The sequence below is a fragment of the Cantharellus anzutake genome, assembly GCF_015039405.1.
Source record: "Cantharellus anzutake strain C23 chromosome Unknown EI90scaffold_25, whole genome shotgun sequence".
NCBI classification, from domain to species: Eukaryota; Fungi; Basidiomycota; class Agaricomycetes; order Cantharellales; family Hydnaceae; genus Cantharellus; species Cantharellus anzutake.
The window spans coordinates 274,531-291,113 of NW_024066975.1; the positions used below are offsets into that span (position 1 = coordinate 274,531).

At 48.6% G+C, this 16,583-nt stretch overlaps 7 protein-coding genes across 7 annotated transcripts; 4 read left to right on the top strand and 3 right to left on the bottom strand.

Annotated features, from left to right (window-relative positions):
• The first annotated feature begins 1,157 nt into the window (after nucleotides 1-1,157).
• Nucleotides 1,158-1,818, top strand: EI90DRAFT_3059138 (uncharacterized protein). The gene is given in 3 exon segments (XM_039060412.1): nucleotides 1,158-1,640; nucleotides 1,651-1,658; nucleotides 1,710-1,818. The coding sequence occupies 3 exon segments, from the start codon at nucleotides 1,470-1,472 to the stop codon at nucleotides 1,777-1,779; spliced, it is 249 nt and encodes an 82-aa protein (XP_038915655.1). The 5' UTR covers nucleotides 1,158-1,469; the 3' UTR covers nucleotides 1,780-1,818.
• On the bottom strand, nucleotides 1,697-3,618 carry EI90DRAFT_3059140 (uncharacterized protein). Its single transcript, XM_039060413.1, has 2 exons — nucleotides 1,873-3,618; nucleotides 1,697-1,851 (listed from the first exon to the last, which is right to left on the bottom strand). Exon 1 carries the CDS (start codon nucleotides 3,356-3,358, stop codon nucleotides 2,156-2,158), a length of 1,203 nt encoding a protein of 400 aa, XP_038915656.1. The 5' UTR covers nucleotides 3,359-3,618; the 3' UTR covers nucleotides 1,697-1,851; nucleotides 1,873-2,155.
• A 536-nt stretch (nucleotides 3,619-4,154) lies between these two features.
• On the bottom strand, nucleotides 4,155-6,785 carry EI90DRAFT_1091752 (uncharacterized protein). Its single transcript, XM_039051478.1, has 7 exons — nucleotides 6,510-6,785; nucleotides 5,847-6,448; nucleotides 5,649-5,788; nucleotides 5,456-5,594; nucleotides 4,592-5,400; nucleotides 4,325-4,521; nucleotides 4,155-4,257 (listed from the first exon to the last, which is right to left on the bottom strand). Exons 2-6 carry the CDS (start codon nucleotides 6,333-6,335, stop codon nucleotides 4,422-4,424), a joined length of 1,677 nt encoding a protein of 558 aa, XP_038915657.1. The 5' UTR covers nucleotides 6,336-6,448; nucleotides 6,510-6,785; the 3' UTR covers nucleotides 4,155-4,257; nucleotides 4,325-4,421.
• On the top strand, nucleotides 6,537-7,354 carry EI90DRAFT_3016595 (uncharacterized protein; the record flags this gene model as incomplete). The annotated part of the gene is made up of 4 exons (XM_039057012.1): nucleotides 6,537-6,723; nucleotides 6,781-6,915; nucleotides 7,099-7,148; nucleotides 7,220-7,354. The coding sequence occupies 4 exons, from the start codon at nucleotides 6,537-6,539 to the stop codon at nucleotides 7,352-7,354; spliced, it is 507 nt and encodes a 168-aa protein (XP_038915658.1).
• Nucleotides 7,355-9,120: 1,766 nt separating this feature from the next.
• Nucleotides 9,121-11,180, top strand: EI90DRAFT_3059158 (uncharacterized protein). The gene is made up of 9 exons (XM_039060414.1): nucleotides 9,121-9,466; nucleotides 9,527-9,664; nucleotides 9,720-9,804; nucleotides 9,858-10,100; nucleotides 10,170-10,261; nucleotides 10,311-10,438; nucleotides 10,509-10,692; nucleotides 10,748-10,814; nucleotides 10,869-11,180. Exons 1-9 carry the CDS (start codon nucleotides 9,410-9,412, stop codon nucleotides 10,997-10,999), a joined length of 1,125 nt encoding a protein of 374 aa, XP_038915659.1. The 5' UTR covers nucleotides 9,121-9,409; the 3' UTR covers nucleotides 11,000-11,180.
• EI90DRAFT_1091566 (uncharacterized protein) lies at nucleotides 10,864-11,706 on the bottom strand. The gene is made up of 2 exons (XM_039051477.1): nucleotides 10,986-11,706; nucleotides 10,864-10,911 (listed from the first exon to the last, which is right to left on the bottom strand). Exon 1 carries the CDS (start codon nucleotides 11,484-11,486, stop codon nucleotides 11,028-11,030), a length of 459 nt encoding a protein of 152 aa, XP_038915660.1. The 5' UTR covers nucleotides 11,487-11,706; the 3' UTR covers nucleotides 10,864-10,911; nucleotides 10,986-11,027.
• Nucleotides 11,707-12,028: 322 nt separating this feature from the next.
• EI90DRAFT_3145686 (ribonuclease T2) lies at nucleotides 12,029-13,295 on the top strand (the record flags this gene model as incomplete). Its single annotated transcript, XM_039065324.1, has 9 exons — nucleotides 12,029-12,154; nucleotides 12,209-12,234; nucleotides 12,285-12,317; nucleotides 12,377-12,406; nucleotides 12,526-12,754; nucleotides 12,812-12,850; nucleotides 12,908-13,042; nucleotides 13,105-13,180; nucleotides 13,237-13,295. The coding sequence occupies 9 exons, from the start codon at nucleotides 12,029-12,031 to the stop codon at nucleotides 13,293-13,295; spliced, it is 753 nt and encodes a 250-aa protein (XP_038915661.1).
• Between the last annotated feature and the right edge of the window lie 3,288 nt (nucleotides 13,296-16,583).

The window sequence follows — 16,583 nt, forward strand, 5'->3', positions numbered from 1 at the left end:
GATGGTTCCAACCCACATGGTCTTTGAAGGTCTGCTTGGCGACACATGCTTCATCGCACGCTCGTACTCTTCAGAGTGAGGCCAGTGAGAAGCAATGGTACTCGGGAATCGTAGATCGTCACTCCCCCACCATTGAACTTCTGAACGGCTACCATTTGAAGTTGGCAAGAGCTCTACATATCCGAAAGCAGCACTCTCGCACCACCCAGGAATGTATCTTTCACTGATAGAAAGCAATCATTCCACACTTGCGGAGGAAATTTTCTCGTAAGAAGGGCTTAGGTCGTGGCGAGGCCGAAGGCACCTAAGTGGATGCGCCAAACCCCCACGAAACACGGCAGGAGGCGAGACGAGACGGCCAGAAGGGATAATTCTTGATGTAAGTTGATTGCGCGTTGCAGGGACAAGCAGAACTCTGAGCGAGCCTGTTAATGGGAAGCATACCGAACAAGGGCCCCGATGCTCTAACGGAACGTTGGCCGAATTTACGTGCGCCGCTGTAATATACATAAAAGTCGAGGTCAAAGTCAAGCAGGGGAGCCCCGGAAGCAATGGTACAATGCGCACGACACACACACCCTCGCTTCAAGCCCTGACTACTACAGTACAGATGATATCAAGTGATCGTCGCAAGAGTATTCAATGGTGACACTTATTTCTGCTTGCGCAGATCAATGCTGCTTGGCTCTCGCTCTCTGTTCCTTACTCTCACAATCTGCAAGCTTCAGCGGACGTAGAAAATAACAGATCTGGATAGGTAAAGTAAAGAAGCTATACGCGCGGTCTCAGTCTCGAACAAGAGAACTAAGTTTATTGTTCCTTTACCTATACGCGCGGTCTGTAAATACAGTCAGAACTCGCATACAAGGAATAAAGTAAAAGAAAAAAGGATATCACCTCAGTCTCGAACAAGAGAACTGAGGGGGTGTGAAAAATTTCCGCGCACAGTGTGTTTTATACACCTAGCGCTAATATCGCTTATAGCGACTGCCTGCTATAACCGGCAATGAAGAGTGCATCAAGACAAAGAGGTATATACGATATCCTCAATTGATATCGCGTCAATAAAGAAAATATCAGTACGCATGCACATTGATATTCCAATAATAGGTGGGAGTACTTACTCGTCCTCGTTCGTCCGAGTGAACCCCAGACCATTTTCCTCTGGTGAGTCATCACGTACAGATACTCGGACGTACTTTCACAATTGCCATCATAAGTTGGAACGATTGAGTAGATCTACACTCTCTACTTTCCCATTTAAGTCTGGATCAATGGCCATCCCAGTCTGATGCTGGTACGTCGAGGATCCTGGCGTGTCGGGTTCCGAACACAATAAACAGTTTGATAAAAAAAAGTTGCTCTTTCCTGGCATGCATGATTCCAGGATGAAAGTCATCGAGAACTGCTACCGTGGGTGGGAGGGCTCAAGGATACTTCTTTGCCCATTAGTCTTGGGATTAATCTGAATGCGACACAAATCCTCTTTTGGTTTCCAACTTTTGCTGGCCACAGGTTTCGGCGCAACTAGGCTGGGATGGGACAGGGGGCGGAACGAGGTACTTTTCGAGTCTCATAAGTTCGTGGGCGACAGGGTCGCCCATATGTTGGCGTTATTTAACACGATGCAAAGACTGTCACTCTTGACCCCATATCTCGTGAGTATTAGTAGGGATCTTCATTAAATGCTCGCCCACACATACATCTAGCACTTCTACTACGTCAATCTTTTTGTTACATTACTTATATGCAGCTGAGGATGAACGTCGGGTGAAATGATTGAACTGGGAAAGGAAATATCGATCATTTAGCAAGTTCGAAGGAGTGGTAACGGGGTATTTGCTTCGGTCAGGTGGGCAGGTATATTGATACAGAGTGAAAGCGTATCAAGGTGCCATGAAAAGAGTAAAATCGAAAAAGTCTCTGGCTCATTTTGCTCGACCTGAGACTAAACGACAGTGTAAGGAATGGTCATAGGTCTGTTGAAGTCCTCAAACTTTATCTATACCTACTGCACCCTAGGGAAAGGGGACCTCGTCCGAGGGAAGTCCAGAAAGATGGAAGGGCGACCTAGTGAAACTTTGCGATTCCCCTCTAACAGTGGATAGAACGCGCAAAGGTAAATAGGAAGATATTGCAACTGACCACGAACATCCTAAACGACTTGGCTAAGATCAACAACAATTGGAGCTGTCTGCCGGCCTTGGAGGAGGAATCGAGTCCCATCTCTGCTGGACCGAGGGCTGTACAGATGGGTAGGATCAGACGGCACTTTATCACCATACCAAGGTGGACGTTCGGCACCAGAAAGGATGGTTGGGTGGTACTGCTCGGGAATAACGAGCTCAAATTTGCCATTGAAGAACATTGATAGCTCGCCGGGTGTTCTACTGGCTCCGAGCAGTGGAGCTCTTCCAGCAGCGGACGAATAAAATGGCTGCTTCCGGATCCCCCGCTTTTTCTCCTTTTGCAAGAGAACATAAAATGGGCACTTGATCCAGGATTCGTCCAAGTTATGCCCTGTGCGCGTTTTGGAATGGTGTATATCTGCTGCTTCACCTTCTGTCAAGGAAAGGGTAGGCTGAGTGGATACAGGATCAGGGATGTGATAAGAGCAGGCAAGGGGAACAGCAGGATTCATGATCCAAAAATCGAAATCCGTCACACGATAACTCGCAATGAGCTCACCTGAACCTGTCGACCAGGTGAAAGCGCTGAGGCCATCGAAAGCGCCGATATAGCGTGCGGCCGGAGAAAACCCAAGCGTGCGACGGTGAGGAATAGCGATCACTGGGAATGCAGAGGACCTAGTAGAAGACTTGGAAGCTAAGATAGGAGGGTTGGAAGTTGGAGTGAAACTATTGGAAGTAGGGGGTGCAAGGTGCTGCATGTGCGGGTCACCCGAAATGGATATGAGGGTCATGCTGTCGTACCAAGAACTATCAGCGTTCCGTGGAACCCGTATGATAAATAATCCATTATCTGATACTCGAGTTACAGCAGGAAGAGGATTGTTGGGAAGAGTACCGATATTAATGGAAGTCATATCGTGGCTAAGGATGGTGACGTTCCCCTCATTGTCCTCAGCAGCAACTCGGTGGCTGCCATGGACAAATTCGATCCAGACTGGATGGTTGGGTGGATCGAGCTCGAATCGGGAAATCGTACACTGATGGTCGATATCGACAAGCTCGACGACACCGCTACCAAAACCAAGAGCTACATGGCGACCATCAAGGGAGAGTGCTGCGCATGTCACGATACCATTACAAACATCACGGTCGTTGAATTGAGCATCATAAACATCCTGACTATCAGCCTTCTTTGGCAAATTACCTAGCTTCGCCTCCATGACCATTCGAGCATCGAGTAAATCCTCACTCAATGGGATTTTGTGCCCAGAAAACTCGCCGGAAATGGTGAAGATCCGGACAGGATCGGAGAGGTGGCCATACAGTTTGTGAAAAGGTGATGAGGACGGGGTGAAAGGAAGGGTCGATCGATAGAGGTGCCATGGTTCCCAGGAAATTACACTATATACCGAATCCTTCAAAGACGAATACTTCACTGATTGCTTTTCTCGAGCTTCTCTCAAAAGTTTGAATGAATCGGAATTCTGTCAAAAATAACATCATATTAAAATAATCGCGACACAACGATTTTATTTACCTTGAATTCATCAAATCCATCAGGGAATTCCCCGCCCAATTGATCAGGGAATCCCCCACCCAATTCATCATCCGGTGCCAGGTGCATAAATGTAACCAAGTTTCGTGTGAGGAATGTATTAAACTCGTTCTGCAAATCGGACCCTCGTGCCAAGAGTTGTGAGGAGTCCAAGTGTTTCAATAAGTATTCATGAGCATATCGGAGATGATGAGGGAGATGGCGTTCTCCCCCCATAAAATCGCTCCATTTCCCCTTATCTCCTAAAGGGAGAACAGTGGGCAACCCAAACACATCCTGCTCACAACTATTATTGAAAAATCGGAGGAGTGGCAGTCCGATGAAATACTTATTCGCATCCCTGATAAAGAATACTTCGTCATTTTCATCACCAATCGGATCCCCCGTTATAAACTCTTTCATCGTTGCATGATAGAATTTGACACTCTGGATATCCTCTGAGGGACTGTCTGGAGGACCTTCTGGAGGACTTTCCGAAGAACGTTCCAAGCCACTCTTTGAAGAAAGATCAACAATTGAGCGAATTGGATCCAATATGGCTAGGACCTCTTCCTCGGCAATTCCTGACAGCTGCGATATAAAAAACACACTTAGTGGCTCGAATCCCGCGTTGATTGTCGCAACCACTTGGCGGTACTTCTGGGCTGTATGTGTACGGACTCTAGATGAACCGACTATATAGGCACGGCGAAGTACACGCAGGTACTCCTTATTGATGTCTTCAGGGGCATCGATCAAATCACGAAAGTATTCGAACTCGGATCGAAGGGTTGCACCACGACAGGTTTGAAAGGAGACATCCCGGACTCGGATTGAGGCAATAATTGGCAATCCACGACATGCTGAGACAAACACATCCACTTCTTCTTTTGATGGTTTCCAGGAAGAGTTATCGATGCAATCCCGAAGGCCTTCCTCCACCATGCGGTGGATAGTGTGAAACTTCTCTTCCTCGGCGACAATGTCCATGTCTTCACAAGGTATGACAAGACCCTGAGCTCGAGCTCTAACCCAAGCCGACACAACGGATGACTCTGGCCGACAGCTGACCAACACGGCAAATGCGGGAGGCAGCTCATCAAGGATAAGTACTAGCTTCATTAAGGACTTAAGTTCTTCCTGAGCCCCACACTCGTCCAGTCCATCCAAGATAATGACGGGGCGCTCCCTGCGCAAAGATAAGAGTTTGTGTATGAGATCGACAATCAAAGATCCCATCTGCTCCTCCAGTCGGAGGTCCTTCAGTGCCAGGGACTGTCGGAGTTGGCTGACAAGAAGACCTTCATACTCGGCGTTAAACAAGGCAAGCTGACGTGCAAGAGTAGAGGGAAAGTGTTCAATCGAAGCAAGTCCTTCTCCCTGACGATTTTTGTCCCAGAAGAAAGATGCTGCCAGGCGTCCCTGCTTGTTAAGAGCCGAGGCAACACTCATTGATATAGCAGTCTTCCCCGTACCCGGAGAGCCACGAAGCCAGACAAATCGGTGCTTCCGGTTCTCTAAATGATCGAGTATCGATTCCTGGATCTGGACACGCGTACTTTCCAGGCACTCCGACTTGCTTTTCACGGCAGAATATCCCGCATTTGCTTTGTGGAGTTTTGAGAGTTCATCTGAAATGTTCATTAAATTCCAAACGGTGAAATCAATGGAGAACAACAAACAGTCCACCGATAACCGAATTGTGTGAAGGAGATTTAGAGTTGTCGCAGCAGTCTATGGAGAATCCCCCAGTCAATCTTCTAATGGCCTGAACGTAGAAGAGACGAACCGAAAAGCGGGAGATGGCATCACGGATGCACGACTGTACGGCGCTTATTTCCTGGGTTATTTCAGTCGCTAAAATTACCCTCTTGGCAAGCTTTTGACGTTTGAGTGCCTCTATTTGCTTTACTTGTTGTTTTAGAGCTCTGTAACCGAGGGTCAAGATTTGGGCGAGAGAACGATGATTTAAATGCACATACAAATTAAATCGTTGAATCAGATCACTTATTTCGGGAGGAACTTGGCCAGTCCACAACTGGAGAGGTCTAAAGATCGTTTCGTGAGCCTTTCTAACTTCATCGTCTAATCCCTTGAGGTTTTCGTCATTGTTGTCAATCGTCTGCATGAAAACATGGAGGTTATTTCATTAGATCGCAAAATCGCAACAACCTGCGAACCTCGTAAACTTGGAGCCATGTCAGGAGTATACTTGGTATCTGATCGAGGTTTGGAATAGGGACGAACTTAAGAGCAGAGGCGGCAGTTTGGAGGACGAGCCTTGTGGCGGCAATGATTGTTTTCTTTCCGTCACCAGCAGGGACGGTTGGGGATGGCAGATCGGGCGCAGAGGAGTCAAATTGTCTGGGATCGGAGGAGTTCGATTGGTCGATATGAGTGGGATCGGGGCTGGGACTTCTGCTGAACAGCTGATCTATAGCGTGCCGAACAGACCTCCGCTGCTTCCGGCTTCGAGAACTACCACCAGTAGCAGTAAAAGGCTTAAGATGAGATCTATCAGATCCACCGTGGTCTGTGCTAGTTGTTGCATCGCTTTCAATTGGAGAAGAAGTGATCTGGAGGTTGGGAACGGAAGTCGAGGGTGGCGATGGGCCGCCGGGAGGCACAGGAGAGTGCCCCCTTTTAAAAAACTTCAATCGATTAGGCATCGTATATCAGCAATCGTAGAGAGTGTTGTGAGCAAAGAAGAAAGTTGAGCTGCACGACAAATAAGGCAGCAGTGACCACTGCCAAAACAGGACAATACGTATTGAAGCACCTTCTGTCGGCGATGGTTTGTTAACTACGCCACCAAAAGCAATAACAAAATCCAAAAAACCCACTTGTGTTTACTACGCTCCCTTCAAGCGATGGTGTTCATCGTTGAGGTTCGGACCACCAAACGCAATCTCGTCCGAATATTCGAATTGATTGCACATACGAACATCAGAGTCTCATCTAGTGTCCACCTCGTCACCCCTCTCGGTTATCCGCTCTCCAGCAATATGCATCAATGTCTTTGTGTGACGCCGACTCAAACTTGCAGCAATTACTTACGTAAGCAGACATCCAGGTATCCTATTTCGCTGTCGTTCTAAAACATGGGATACCTAGTCTTCGTCCTCAAGACTGGGTGGATTAATACTTCGAGTGATGAAGTCCCATCCGTACAAAATACTATCTCGATCTCTGTACTCTCAGATGACAATCACACGAGCGCGCCACAATGGGTGTCCCTACCTGGAAATTGTGCGTTCTCGATTCCCTCTACTACTTCTGCTCATGGGGAGTCCTATCACCCCAGTGCCTCCGCGTGACACGCCCTTCGCGTTCACTGAAGGATTTCCTGGGGAACCTTCCGAGCAGCTTGTTTGGGAAAATCAACGCCCCAATGTCGCCAAGACCTCCTCGGCTATTCCTACGCTATATTAGGTTATCCACTTCAAAGACTGTTCACAATTCAAGAGCCAACTGAGTGGCAGGTATGCAATAATGGACACACTGGTAAATGCAAAACTATTTGGCTGATATCGACGACAATTGGGGCTCTCAGCTTGCCTTGGAGCAGGAATCGAGTTCCATCCCTGCTGGACCGAGGGCGGTAGAGATCCAGAGCATCATACGAAACTCGATGACCGTACCAGGCTTTCTGGGAAGTGATCGGTCGATGTTCCCGTGGAAATTCTAGCACACTGATGAGAGGAATCGACGAGTGGGTTTCCCCCTGTTGCAGATGAATGGATACGGAGGGACCATCTCTTGTCGTTCTGTGAGTGGTGGCGCATCCCCCCGTACCCAAGAACCCAACTTTGTCCGGGTTGCTTGGCGAGAGGTCATAAACTGGGCGTTTGATCCTTCAGAGTCACGCCCTGCATCTGCCTCGGAATGTACATAAGCCGTGTTGCCTTCCGCTAAGGGGAGTGAACATAGGATCAGGGATAAGATATGAGCAAGTTGGAGAGACGGTGGGATTGATGATCCAAGAATTGGACACCATCACATAATAACATGCAATAAACTCGCATGATTCTGTTGACCACGCGAAAGCTGAGAACGCGCCGACATATCATGCCCCCCGGAGAGAACCGACGGTGAGGAACTCTGGATACTAGGGAAAGCAGATATGATAACTTGAAGTTGGAGAATGGGTGAGGAGCCGAATGGATGGATCCCCATAGATATGTGCCATCGCACCAAAAGTTGTCAGACTCGTACGGTGAATAATCCATTGTCTGAGATAGCGGTTCCAGCAGGGCTGGAACCAGTGAGAAGAATGCCAAACTTCACAGGGGTTGCACCATACCCGAGGACTGTGATATTCCCATCACTATCCCCGGTAGCAACTCGGTGGCTACCATGGACAAATTCAATCCAGACCGGGAGATTGGCTGGATCGCACTGAAATCGGCAGATTGTGCGCTGATGGTCAATGTCAGCAGCTTCGATGATACCACTGCCAAACCCGAGTGCAATAGAAGATCATCAGGGAAGAGTGCAGCGCACGTCACAATATTACCATGATGAACGCCGGCTTGTGGGATTAATTGATCTCCTCAGGCTTATATCTCATCCATGTCGTGATCTGGATGCTTGGAGGGGGAGCTGAGGCCTGCGAGCGATCATTAGGAGGCCCAGAAAAGCGTGCCGTAGTATCTTGAACCAAGAGGGAAAATAATGGATTTTGGGATCCCTACGCATGGCGCATCCGTGGTTAGCGATCACGGAGGCGTGTGTTGAAGGGGGCATTTGGTGGCAGGCAGCTCACCCTTAGTGAACCTAATAGGCAGGAATAACGCTGACCGCGCGTCAAGTAATGAATTGCTTTCTAGTCGTTCGCGTCTTCCTTTGCTATAATATGCACATGCGTTTAGCTAGCTGCCTACTACAAGGAAATGGCTCCGATAGATAGCGTAAAGGCCTGAGCCACTCGAGTGGATGACAGTGTTGCGTACTCACATAAAGCTCCCAACTATCTTCCTCGCCGACTGTGTATTCAGTGAAGTTCACGGGGCACTGGAACTCCGCGGGTCGGTTCACGGATGAGTGAATTGTGACCGGTGTCCCCGCCATTTGCTCTTGCCCCTGGACCACGATCTTGTTGTCGCATAGCAGCACGGCTATCGACGGCTCTTTGTCCCCTTACATCGTAGCATACACGAGGGGTTCGTAGGTCTTCAAATTAGTGGCCCGCTTCCATGGAAGCGAATTAGAGGGAGATCACGGGTCGGATGGAGGGAAAGGCGCCTGGCCAATATTATCAGAGTGGCATATCAAACGCTTCATTAGATAACAGTGATCCACTTATGTAATTTCGGAAACTGAACAACCTGTACAATAGCTTTCTTAATTTGCGCACGGTCTAGGCCAATTAAGCAAGCCCTCGGCTTCGGCTATTATTTAATATCAAAGGCTGTCCCGTCCTGTCATTGGTTGCCCTTCTCCTGTCTTCGGATGAGACGTTCTTGCGACGATGTTCAACCACAAGCGCCGCACATGAGGTACGGAGCTCGGGAGCGATTAGGTCAAAGTTTGAGAATCCACGATTGTACCCAGAAGTTTATTGATCCCTGGTCGGCCCCATTTTGCTTCCGCGGACACTTGCGTACGGCGTCTATTCTTGTGCTTCACTGCATTCTCAAGCTTTAGTCATACCTGCCTGCCTGCCATCCCTTTATGTCTTGATTTCCTCTAATTCTGGCTTGCCTGAGGCACACCGTACCAATGTACACATCATGAAAATCTAATGTCACCATTGAGCAGCCACACGCCACACGCCACTCGGCTGTCAACCACTCATAAGGTTTTAAGCCACGCACAACATATAAGAGGCCTTCAGTCCAGTTCTAAGCCATTTTTTTAGTGGCATATCATGTTGTTCAATGTCTGCGATGGTTGTGGGAAGGACTTTCCCCTCAAGGAACCCAACAGAGACTGCAAGATATGCATCGCTCTTGATGCCTTGCCTAAGGAGGACGCAGAAAATATCAAGGAAGTGGAGGTACGTTGCCCCGACCCCTTCTGACGGATACGATTCAGGCTTACAGCAAGTAAAGGCCCGACGAAATTCGCAATGCCGAGTTTGCGGTATCTACTTTCGACGAGAAATTATTGTATGCTCTCCTTGCATTGATCATTTATGTACGCCCATTCCCTCTGTCCGGTCTCATATACACTCTCATATGTTCTTCTAGCGAAACATGGGACTCCGGAACGCGTATTTAGGGATCCGGTCATCGCTGAAACGCTAGCTCATTTCAATATACGACCTTCCGGTAGTATTCTCCCTGCACCATCACATCCTCCACCACTCCCCACAACCACTCAGGCTCCAGTGGATAGTGTACCAACACTGCGTCCGGACGATATTGTTACTAGACTCGACATGCGGGTCCAGCACCATCATCAAAGTGTCTTAAACCAGCGCCTTGCAAAAGGTCTGTCACAAAATGAAGCCCTTCGGCGCGCTGTAACTAAAAGACGGTTAAACCAACGTTACCGTGTAGCGTATCAGCAGAGAATTGCCACAGTCAAAAGGCAAACAATCAGGGTTTACGTTCTTGGTTTTCGTAGTACTGAGAAGAATAAATTGGTGCAGGTATGACCCATAGTTGAGTTTTAACTTATTGCCAATATGCTGTCTACAGCTCAACCCCTTGCGACTTTGTGAAACATATGAGAACAAGACTCTCGTGCCCGCAGTGGAGGCTGCCCTCCTTTCCGAATTTTGTCGGAGTCATGGCAAGTTATATCCTTCATTGCCGGAGATCGAAAAGTGAGTAGAATTTATTCTATTCTATTCCATTCCATTCCATCGTTTTGGTGTTCATATTTAACATTCATAGCGACATCCTCACATTCTACTGGCATGTAAATGATAAACGATATGCGATACTCTCAATGTCCGAGTGGAGCGGGAACACCATTGCCGAGTTATTCAATCACCTTGCTCTCAGGGCCTGCATTAGCCCAGATGGTGTCAAGGAGCGGCGGATTACTTTGCGCATCTGCTATGACTTGAGCAGGCTTGTAAGGTTTAGGGTAGTGCCTTCTCTCCAATCTCATCCATATACTTGTACTTTAGGTCCCTGCATCCCCAAAGAAAGGTAGGAAAAGGAAGGGCTTCATCCCGGAGGATTCGGAGGAGAGTGGCAAGTATTATTTTCACGGTTTCTTGTCTGTATGTCACTCACCATCCTATCTAGACTTGAGATCGAAACGTCTGCGCTCGCGCACATCCGAGCCACTCTACAAGAGGATGCCATGGGTGGACCCCTTAGCCGATGTCATATCCCGCCCGAGTGAAGTCAAATCCTGCTTACAGGTGGAGCCATAGTGATTTTTTTTTTCCATTTGGGTTATTATTACGCGCCATGCAGACGATCGAGAATGACCGGCATAAGAAGTGGGGTTTTAAAGACTTTGGTGCAGCAGTGGCGGCAGGGGCGTGACAATCCGAAACTTGTCGGAGACAATGCAAGAGAACCAGAGGTGCCCAATATTAACACTTGACAGCACGGTAGATAAAAGTAGCCCAGTTCAGCTGGATATTTGATGAGACGAGAATAGATGCCGTGCGCTGGAGCCCACAGCGCAGCGAGCCGTTCCCGACACACCACAATTGAATTAAAACCTCGGTGGGGCAACAAAGCCAATGTCTTAGGAATGCATTGGTGGCGGTGAGAACAAGAATAGACGCCGTGTGCCAGACCCCACGCAAGTGTCCGCGAAAGCAAAATGGGCCGACCACAATAAACCTCTTCAACTGGCATAATTGTAATCGTGGACCCCCAGCCCCCCAAACCTTTGCTGCCGAGCTCCATAAAATGTTAAATTTAGCAATCACTTGGATCGCTCCTTTGCACGTTCTTCACTATAGTATGATGAGGTAGTGGAGGTCACGAGAGGTTCGCTTGCGATGCATACTACATACCTTACGATCATTGGCTGCTTCGCTCGGCTGTGGAATTGGCATATCATGGGAGGCCTCGAGTGCTCCCTTTCGCACAAGGGGAGTAATTAATAACGCCAACCACGCACTACCTTGCACACCAATCCCAACGTAAAATCACGGCAGAGGTCTCCAATAGGGAGGGCGCCAGCTTCCTATGGCTTCGTAATATCATACAGAGGGTCTGCAACCGCTATATCTCGCTTCTATTCCCAACCCGCTTCAGATATTACGCGTTCCGTGCGCTTAAAAGCGGGGAGTAGGACACCCGGGGGACCTTCGTGAACTCCTCTGAGTCGCGTTCTTCAGACGATGCTTGGTTCCTTCGCCGTTTCTGTGATTATTGCCGCGTCTCAATTATATGACGTCGCTCAAGCGACGTATATACGTGAAAGGCAGAATTTGGGCTCCGACATGAGTCCGAGGGATGTCGGGACGGGACTGTTCGGTCGAACCACTACTAACTGCGGAACATCGGGACCAGCCAGTTGCCACAATACAACTATCCAGACGAACCTCTGTTGTTTTGAGGCTCCAGGAGTGAGTCTCTGCCCATACGATTTGAATCATCGCTCATATGTTATCAATCCGTAGGGATTACTCGTTCAAACACAATTTTGGTGGGCATGTTCTGTGACCTGTGATGAAACACGATCTCAATGGAACCCAGGGATACGAATCCATCCACTGGTCCACTTAACTCGTGAGTCCGAGCTTATAGCTGTGTCGTTTCCATTTGCTCAGGATCTTCAATGCCTACAGATGGACTATCCACGGATTGTGGCCTGGTGAGTAGGCCCACTGATGGCTTCAGGACATTCTCAGTACTCATCATCTCTCTTCAGACCAGTTAGTGGTATCAATGGGAGCCCCATTTTTCTTATGGCTTAACATCATGCTTTCATCGTCAGCTGTGATTTGACGTACGACACTTCGTGTGATCCCTCCCGCGATTATACGGACATTACAGGCCTCCTTGACAATGCCGGGCAGCAGTCATTGGTGTCCTATATGGATACCTACTGGGTGCCCAACTCTGGAACTCCGGAATCTTTCTGGGAACACGAATGGAGCACACATGGAACGTGTTATAGCACCTTGCAGCCCAGCTGTATCACGGGGTACACGACTGGCGAAGAGGCACGTCATCTAGATCCTCCTGACGATGTGGGAGTCAATGCTTACTCTGCTGGTTAGGCTGTCATTTTCTTTGAGCGTGCGGTAGCATTATTCCAGGTAAAGTGTACCCGCAAAGTGGTACATGTACTTCTGCTAAAGCCGGTCATGACGCAGACCCTTCCAACCTACACCTGGTTAGCTAATGCCGGCATTACCCCGAGCTCCACTGCCACCTTCACATTGTCATCCCTCACTAATGCCCTGACAACTGCAAGTGGAGGTTACACACCAGCACTATATTGTGATAGCGTGAGTTAATGGTTACTTATACTCCCAGAGGGGTTTGCACGGACATGATCACCACCTCCCAGAGCCATGTGCTTTATCAAATTTACTGGTACTTCAACTTGAAGGGTTCCTTGATCGATGGTCAATTCGTGCCGATTTGTGCGTATACCAGTGTTGAGCCGAATTGTCTTCACAACTGACCTTACCACCTATAGCTGCTCCAAGGGCTGGCAGTTGTCCTAGCTCTGGGATCCATTATCCCCCAAAAAGCTAAGCGATCGCCGTCAAGGTCCTTATATTATTCCTTCTCCATCCTTGTTCCAACAACTTACGGGTCGGCTCTGCTTTTTGGATTTAGGCGCAATTCGATCCGATGATTCGCTCATTGTTCAAATACGGTGTGATTGTAACATGAGAGTGAATGTGGGTCTTGTAACAATAATAATGTTAGTTTTGATTTCCACATCGAGACCACCCTCCTGGTGTAGCCCCTTCCTTACCTATATGTGGAACCAAGCGTGTACATGTCACGGAAATATTGTCGAGGTCAGTGTTTTACAAGATGTTCCATTTGAACTGCGCGCTGCTGCAGGGATGGGAAATTGGATGACGGAAAATACTGCAACGCGTTTGGGTCGCTCAAGAGGGGTTCGCCTGCGATTTTTGTGGACGCGCCAGCTGCGCTCGGCCCCATATCCAGATGCAGTGATTGGTTCCATGCGCTACTGCCGATATGAATTCCAGCGTAACGTGAAAGGGGCATGGCTCGCGGCTAGTATGATGTTGGTCCATGCGGGTTTGCGTAACCTATACACAACACACCTCTTTTGGAACGATTCCTTTTGGTTGTCGTATGCCGTTTGGAGCGGCTGTTTGCATCGGTCCTGATGGCTGAGTCCGCTCTATCAGCTTTCATTAGAAACTGAATGCATAAGGTCAGGCGGTGGCAAGTAAAATGGGCGCCAATGCACCACAGATCTCAATCTCATTACGGGCGGGCACGATCAGCGAGGGTGGAACCAAGGAACGACAGTACATATCAAGAACAAGCAAGTGCATGCATTTCGCAAACGTTGTCATAGCCCGTTTGTATCACAGTACTCCAGGGGGTACAAGGACTTTTCATGTTGACGATGGGAAATTTCTCTAGAACCCTACTGACGACCTAGGGGAATACGAGCGTACCGGTGAAACCAATTCGCGGCTCCTAACAACAAAAGGGGGGCGTGTTGAAGCTAGACTTTAAGGGCCACCATGGCAAGCAAAGTAGGTGCAAGTTCCTGGGAGGTCAATAAAGTCGAACGGGAGTGCTACGAGTGAGTCGGTGGAGTAACTGGTACATATGGGGCGGTAATGGGGCGGTAAGAAGAACTGAGTGTCCACTACCCAAAGACAAATATGCGGATCCTCAAAAATCCCATGACTAATGAGTAGCTGTCCGGACTGTCCAAATAAGGTGCGAGAGTTCCCGAGTACAGATCCCAATTCAGACGATTTGGTTGGATACGACTCGACGTTCCTGGCCTGAATTTCGTTAATGAGATTCGTGTCAGGAACGTCGAGTTTGGCCACGTGGCATGCCGTTAGTGAAGGCTTGGACTGGTAAGTGGACCAGTCGACCATTTCAACACGTTCTCAGCGCTCACGGCCTTCCTTCTCAGACCCGTCAGTGAGATCGACCGTGGTGGCCCCATTTTCATATAATTGACCACCATCCTTTTATCGCCAACTCTGATTTTTTGATCCATAAGCATCACGAGTCTCCCCAATAACGCAGGGAAACGGTCATTATTGTCCTACATGAATGCTTACTGGGTAGCAACCATCATGGAACCCCGGAATCATTCTGGGACGACTGGAGCACACACTGGACGTGTCACAGCGTATACCAAGAGAGGCGAAAGCCTGACGTCATATACATGAATCATGACGATGAGGTAAGGCGAGTGACACTCAGCTAAAGCCTTGATGCAGACCTTCCCTTATTTAGTAAATGAAGGGTTTGGTATTACCATGAGCGGCAACTAAGATGAGAACCGGTACTATTCCATATTCAGCTGTAAGGGCGTCAATGCGCCAGTGGCCTCCGCCGAAACATGCATGCACACGGTCAACGAGAGTAGGGACAAGGAACGAAAGTAAATAATCAAGCGCGTGCTTTGCGAGCATGCATTTCACAAACGTTGTCATAGCCAGTTGTATTGGTGTCGTCTATGACACCATAGCGACGCAAGGACCCCCGATGATGATCACGGCCATGGGAGATTTCTCGGGTGATAAGAAAAACACGAGTATATCAGCGAATCTGTCCGATGGATCTAGTAGCGCAAACGAAATATGTTGACGGAGATTACTAGCTGGGAAGCGTTCCGAGGTGCAATTCCTGGAATAAATAAGCGCACACCGAATGGAGGACTGACAACAGCAACTGGTACGCATGGAATGGTGAGAAGGAACAGCGAGTGTCCACTACCCAGGACAAATATTGCATAAGCGCTGGTGGCCACCCAAAAACTCGAGAAATTTGTTCGGAGTATGCAAGAGAACTGTGTAAATTACGGAGCTCAGGTCCCCAAGTGATTCCCTGGAGTTGCATGGGCCTATGCCCCAAGGATGTTGGTAAGCTCTTTCGCCATGCAAAGGCAAAGGTTGAATCCCCTAAAGAGGAGGTGCCAGCTACTCTACTGATAAAACTGAGGAGGTTCCGGACCTTCGGACAACGCGCAGGCCACACACAACATGGTGGCACCAGAGTCCCGACGGGCGTCTTATTGCGGATCAGTTTCAAAATTGCGTAGAGCGTTTGGGCCACAGGAACAGTCACTACCGCCAAGTATATCCGAGTAGAAACAAAGGGATTCTTCAGGAGAAATGCAAAGCATCGGGGATGAACCAAGAATTACTACTACCGCGAGCAATTGGTCTGCATATGTATCCAAGCCGTAGATAGAGACAAGTAGGTCAGGAGTCACACTTCATGGGTAGCGATTCCTCGCCACCAAGAGGGGGATTTAATTAGTGACAATCTAAAGCAACAGCCTTTGGTCAGACCAAGGGAAACTGGAGAAAAGTGAGGGGCTTACTCATTTAAGGGAAGCAGAGGGGCACTTGGATGCCGCTCCTGCATTTCCCCTACCAGCTCGATTCTTTTTAGTTTAAAGGGAGTTGATCTTGCAGGCGCGGCAGGAGAACCTCCCTGGACCCGTCACGTGTTTCACCAGAAAAATTAAAATTAAATGAAAGATCGACTTCTAACCAAGTATCCTTCGTGACTACGCAGCGCCGTTCCGCGTTCAGCGGAGCTCATGGTCCTGCGTGAGAGGGGAGCGATAAGCTGTTTCACAGCCAGAGGTGTTAATCAGCAATGACACCATTATCGTCGCCGTGGAATCCTGCTTGAAATGATAATGAATGATAGGCGATAGAATGAGCGAAACCAGAAGTCTTCAATTCATCCTCTGTCCAGCCTCGTTTGAGCAAGAGCGGCAAGATTCGAAGGCTCGTGCGAATTTAGTCGAAGTCAAGTGTCAGTCGGACCTAGCGATCCGGTCATTGTTGAACC

Coding starts and splice junctions, on each gene's coding strand:
- EI90DRAFT_3059138 (XM_039060412.1), top strand. CDS start 1,470: ATGCGACACAAATCCTCTTTTGGTTTCCAACTTTTGCTGGCCACAGGT.
- EI90DRAFT_1091752 (XM_039051478.1), bottom strand. CDS start 6,335: ATGCCTAATCGATTGAAGTTTTTTAAAAGGGGGCACTCTCCTGTGCCT. Junction 5,789..5,846: donor CATGGCTCCAAGTTTACGAG/GTTCGCAGGTTG, acceptor GTTTTCATGCAG/ACGATTGACAACAATGACGA. Junction 5,595..5,648: donor CTGATTCAACGATTTAATTT/GTATGTGCATTT, acceptor CCTCGGTTACAG/AGCTCTAAAACAACAAGTAA.
- EI90DRAFT_3059158 (XM_039060414.1), top strand. CDS start 9,410: ATGTCACCATTGAGCAGCCACACGCCACACGCCACTCGGCTGTCAACC. Junction 9,467..9,526: donor GGCTGTCAACCACTCATAAG/GTTTTAAGCCAC, acceptor CCATTTTTTTAG/TGGCATATCATGTTGTTCAA. Junction 10,815..10,868: donor GGAGGATTCGGAGGAGAGTG/GCAAGTATTATT, acceptor CATCCTATCTAG/ACTTGAGATCGAAACGTCTG.
- EI90DRAFT_3059140 (XM_039060413.1), bottom strand. CDS start 3,358: ATGGTCATGGAGGCGAAGCTAGGTAATTTGCCAAAGAAGGCTGATAGT.
- EI90DRAFT_1091566 (XM_039051477.1), bottom strand. CDS start 11,486: ATGGAGCTCGGCAGCAAAGGTTTGGGGGGCTGGGGGTCCACGATTACA.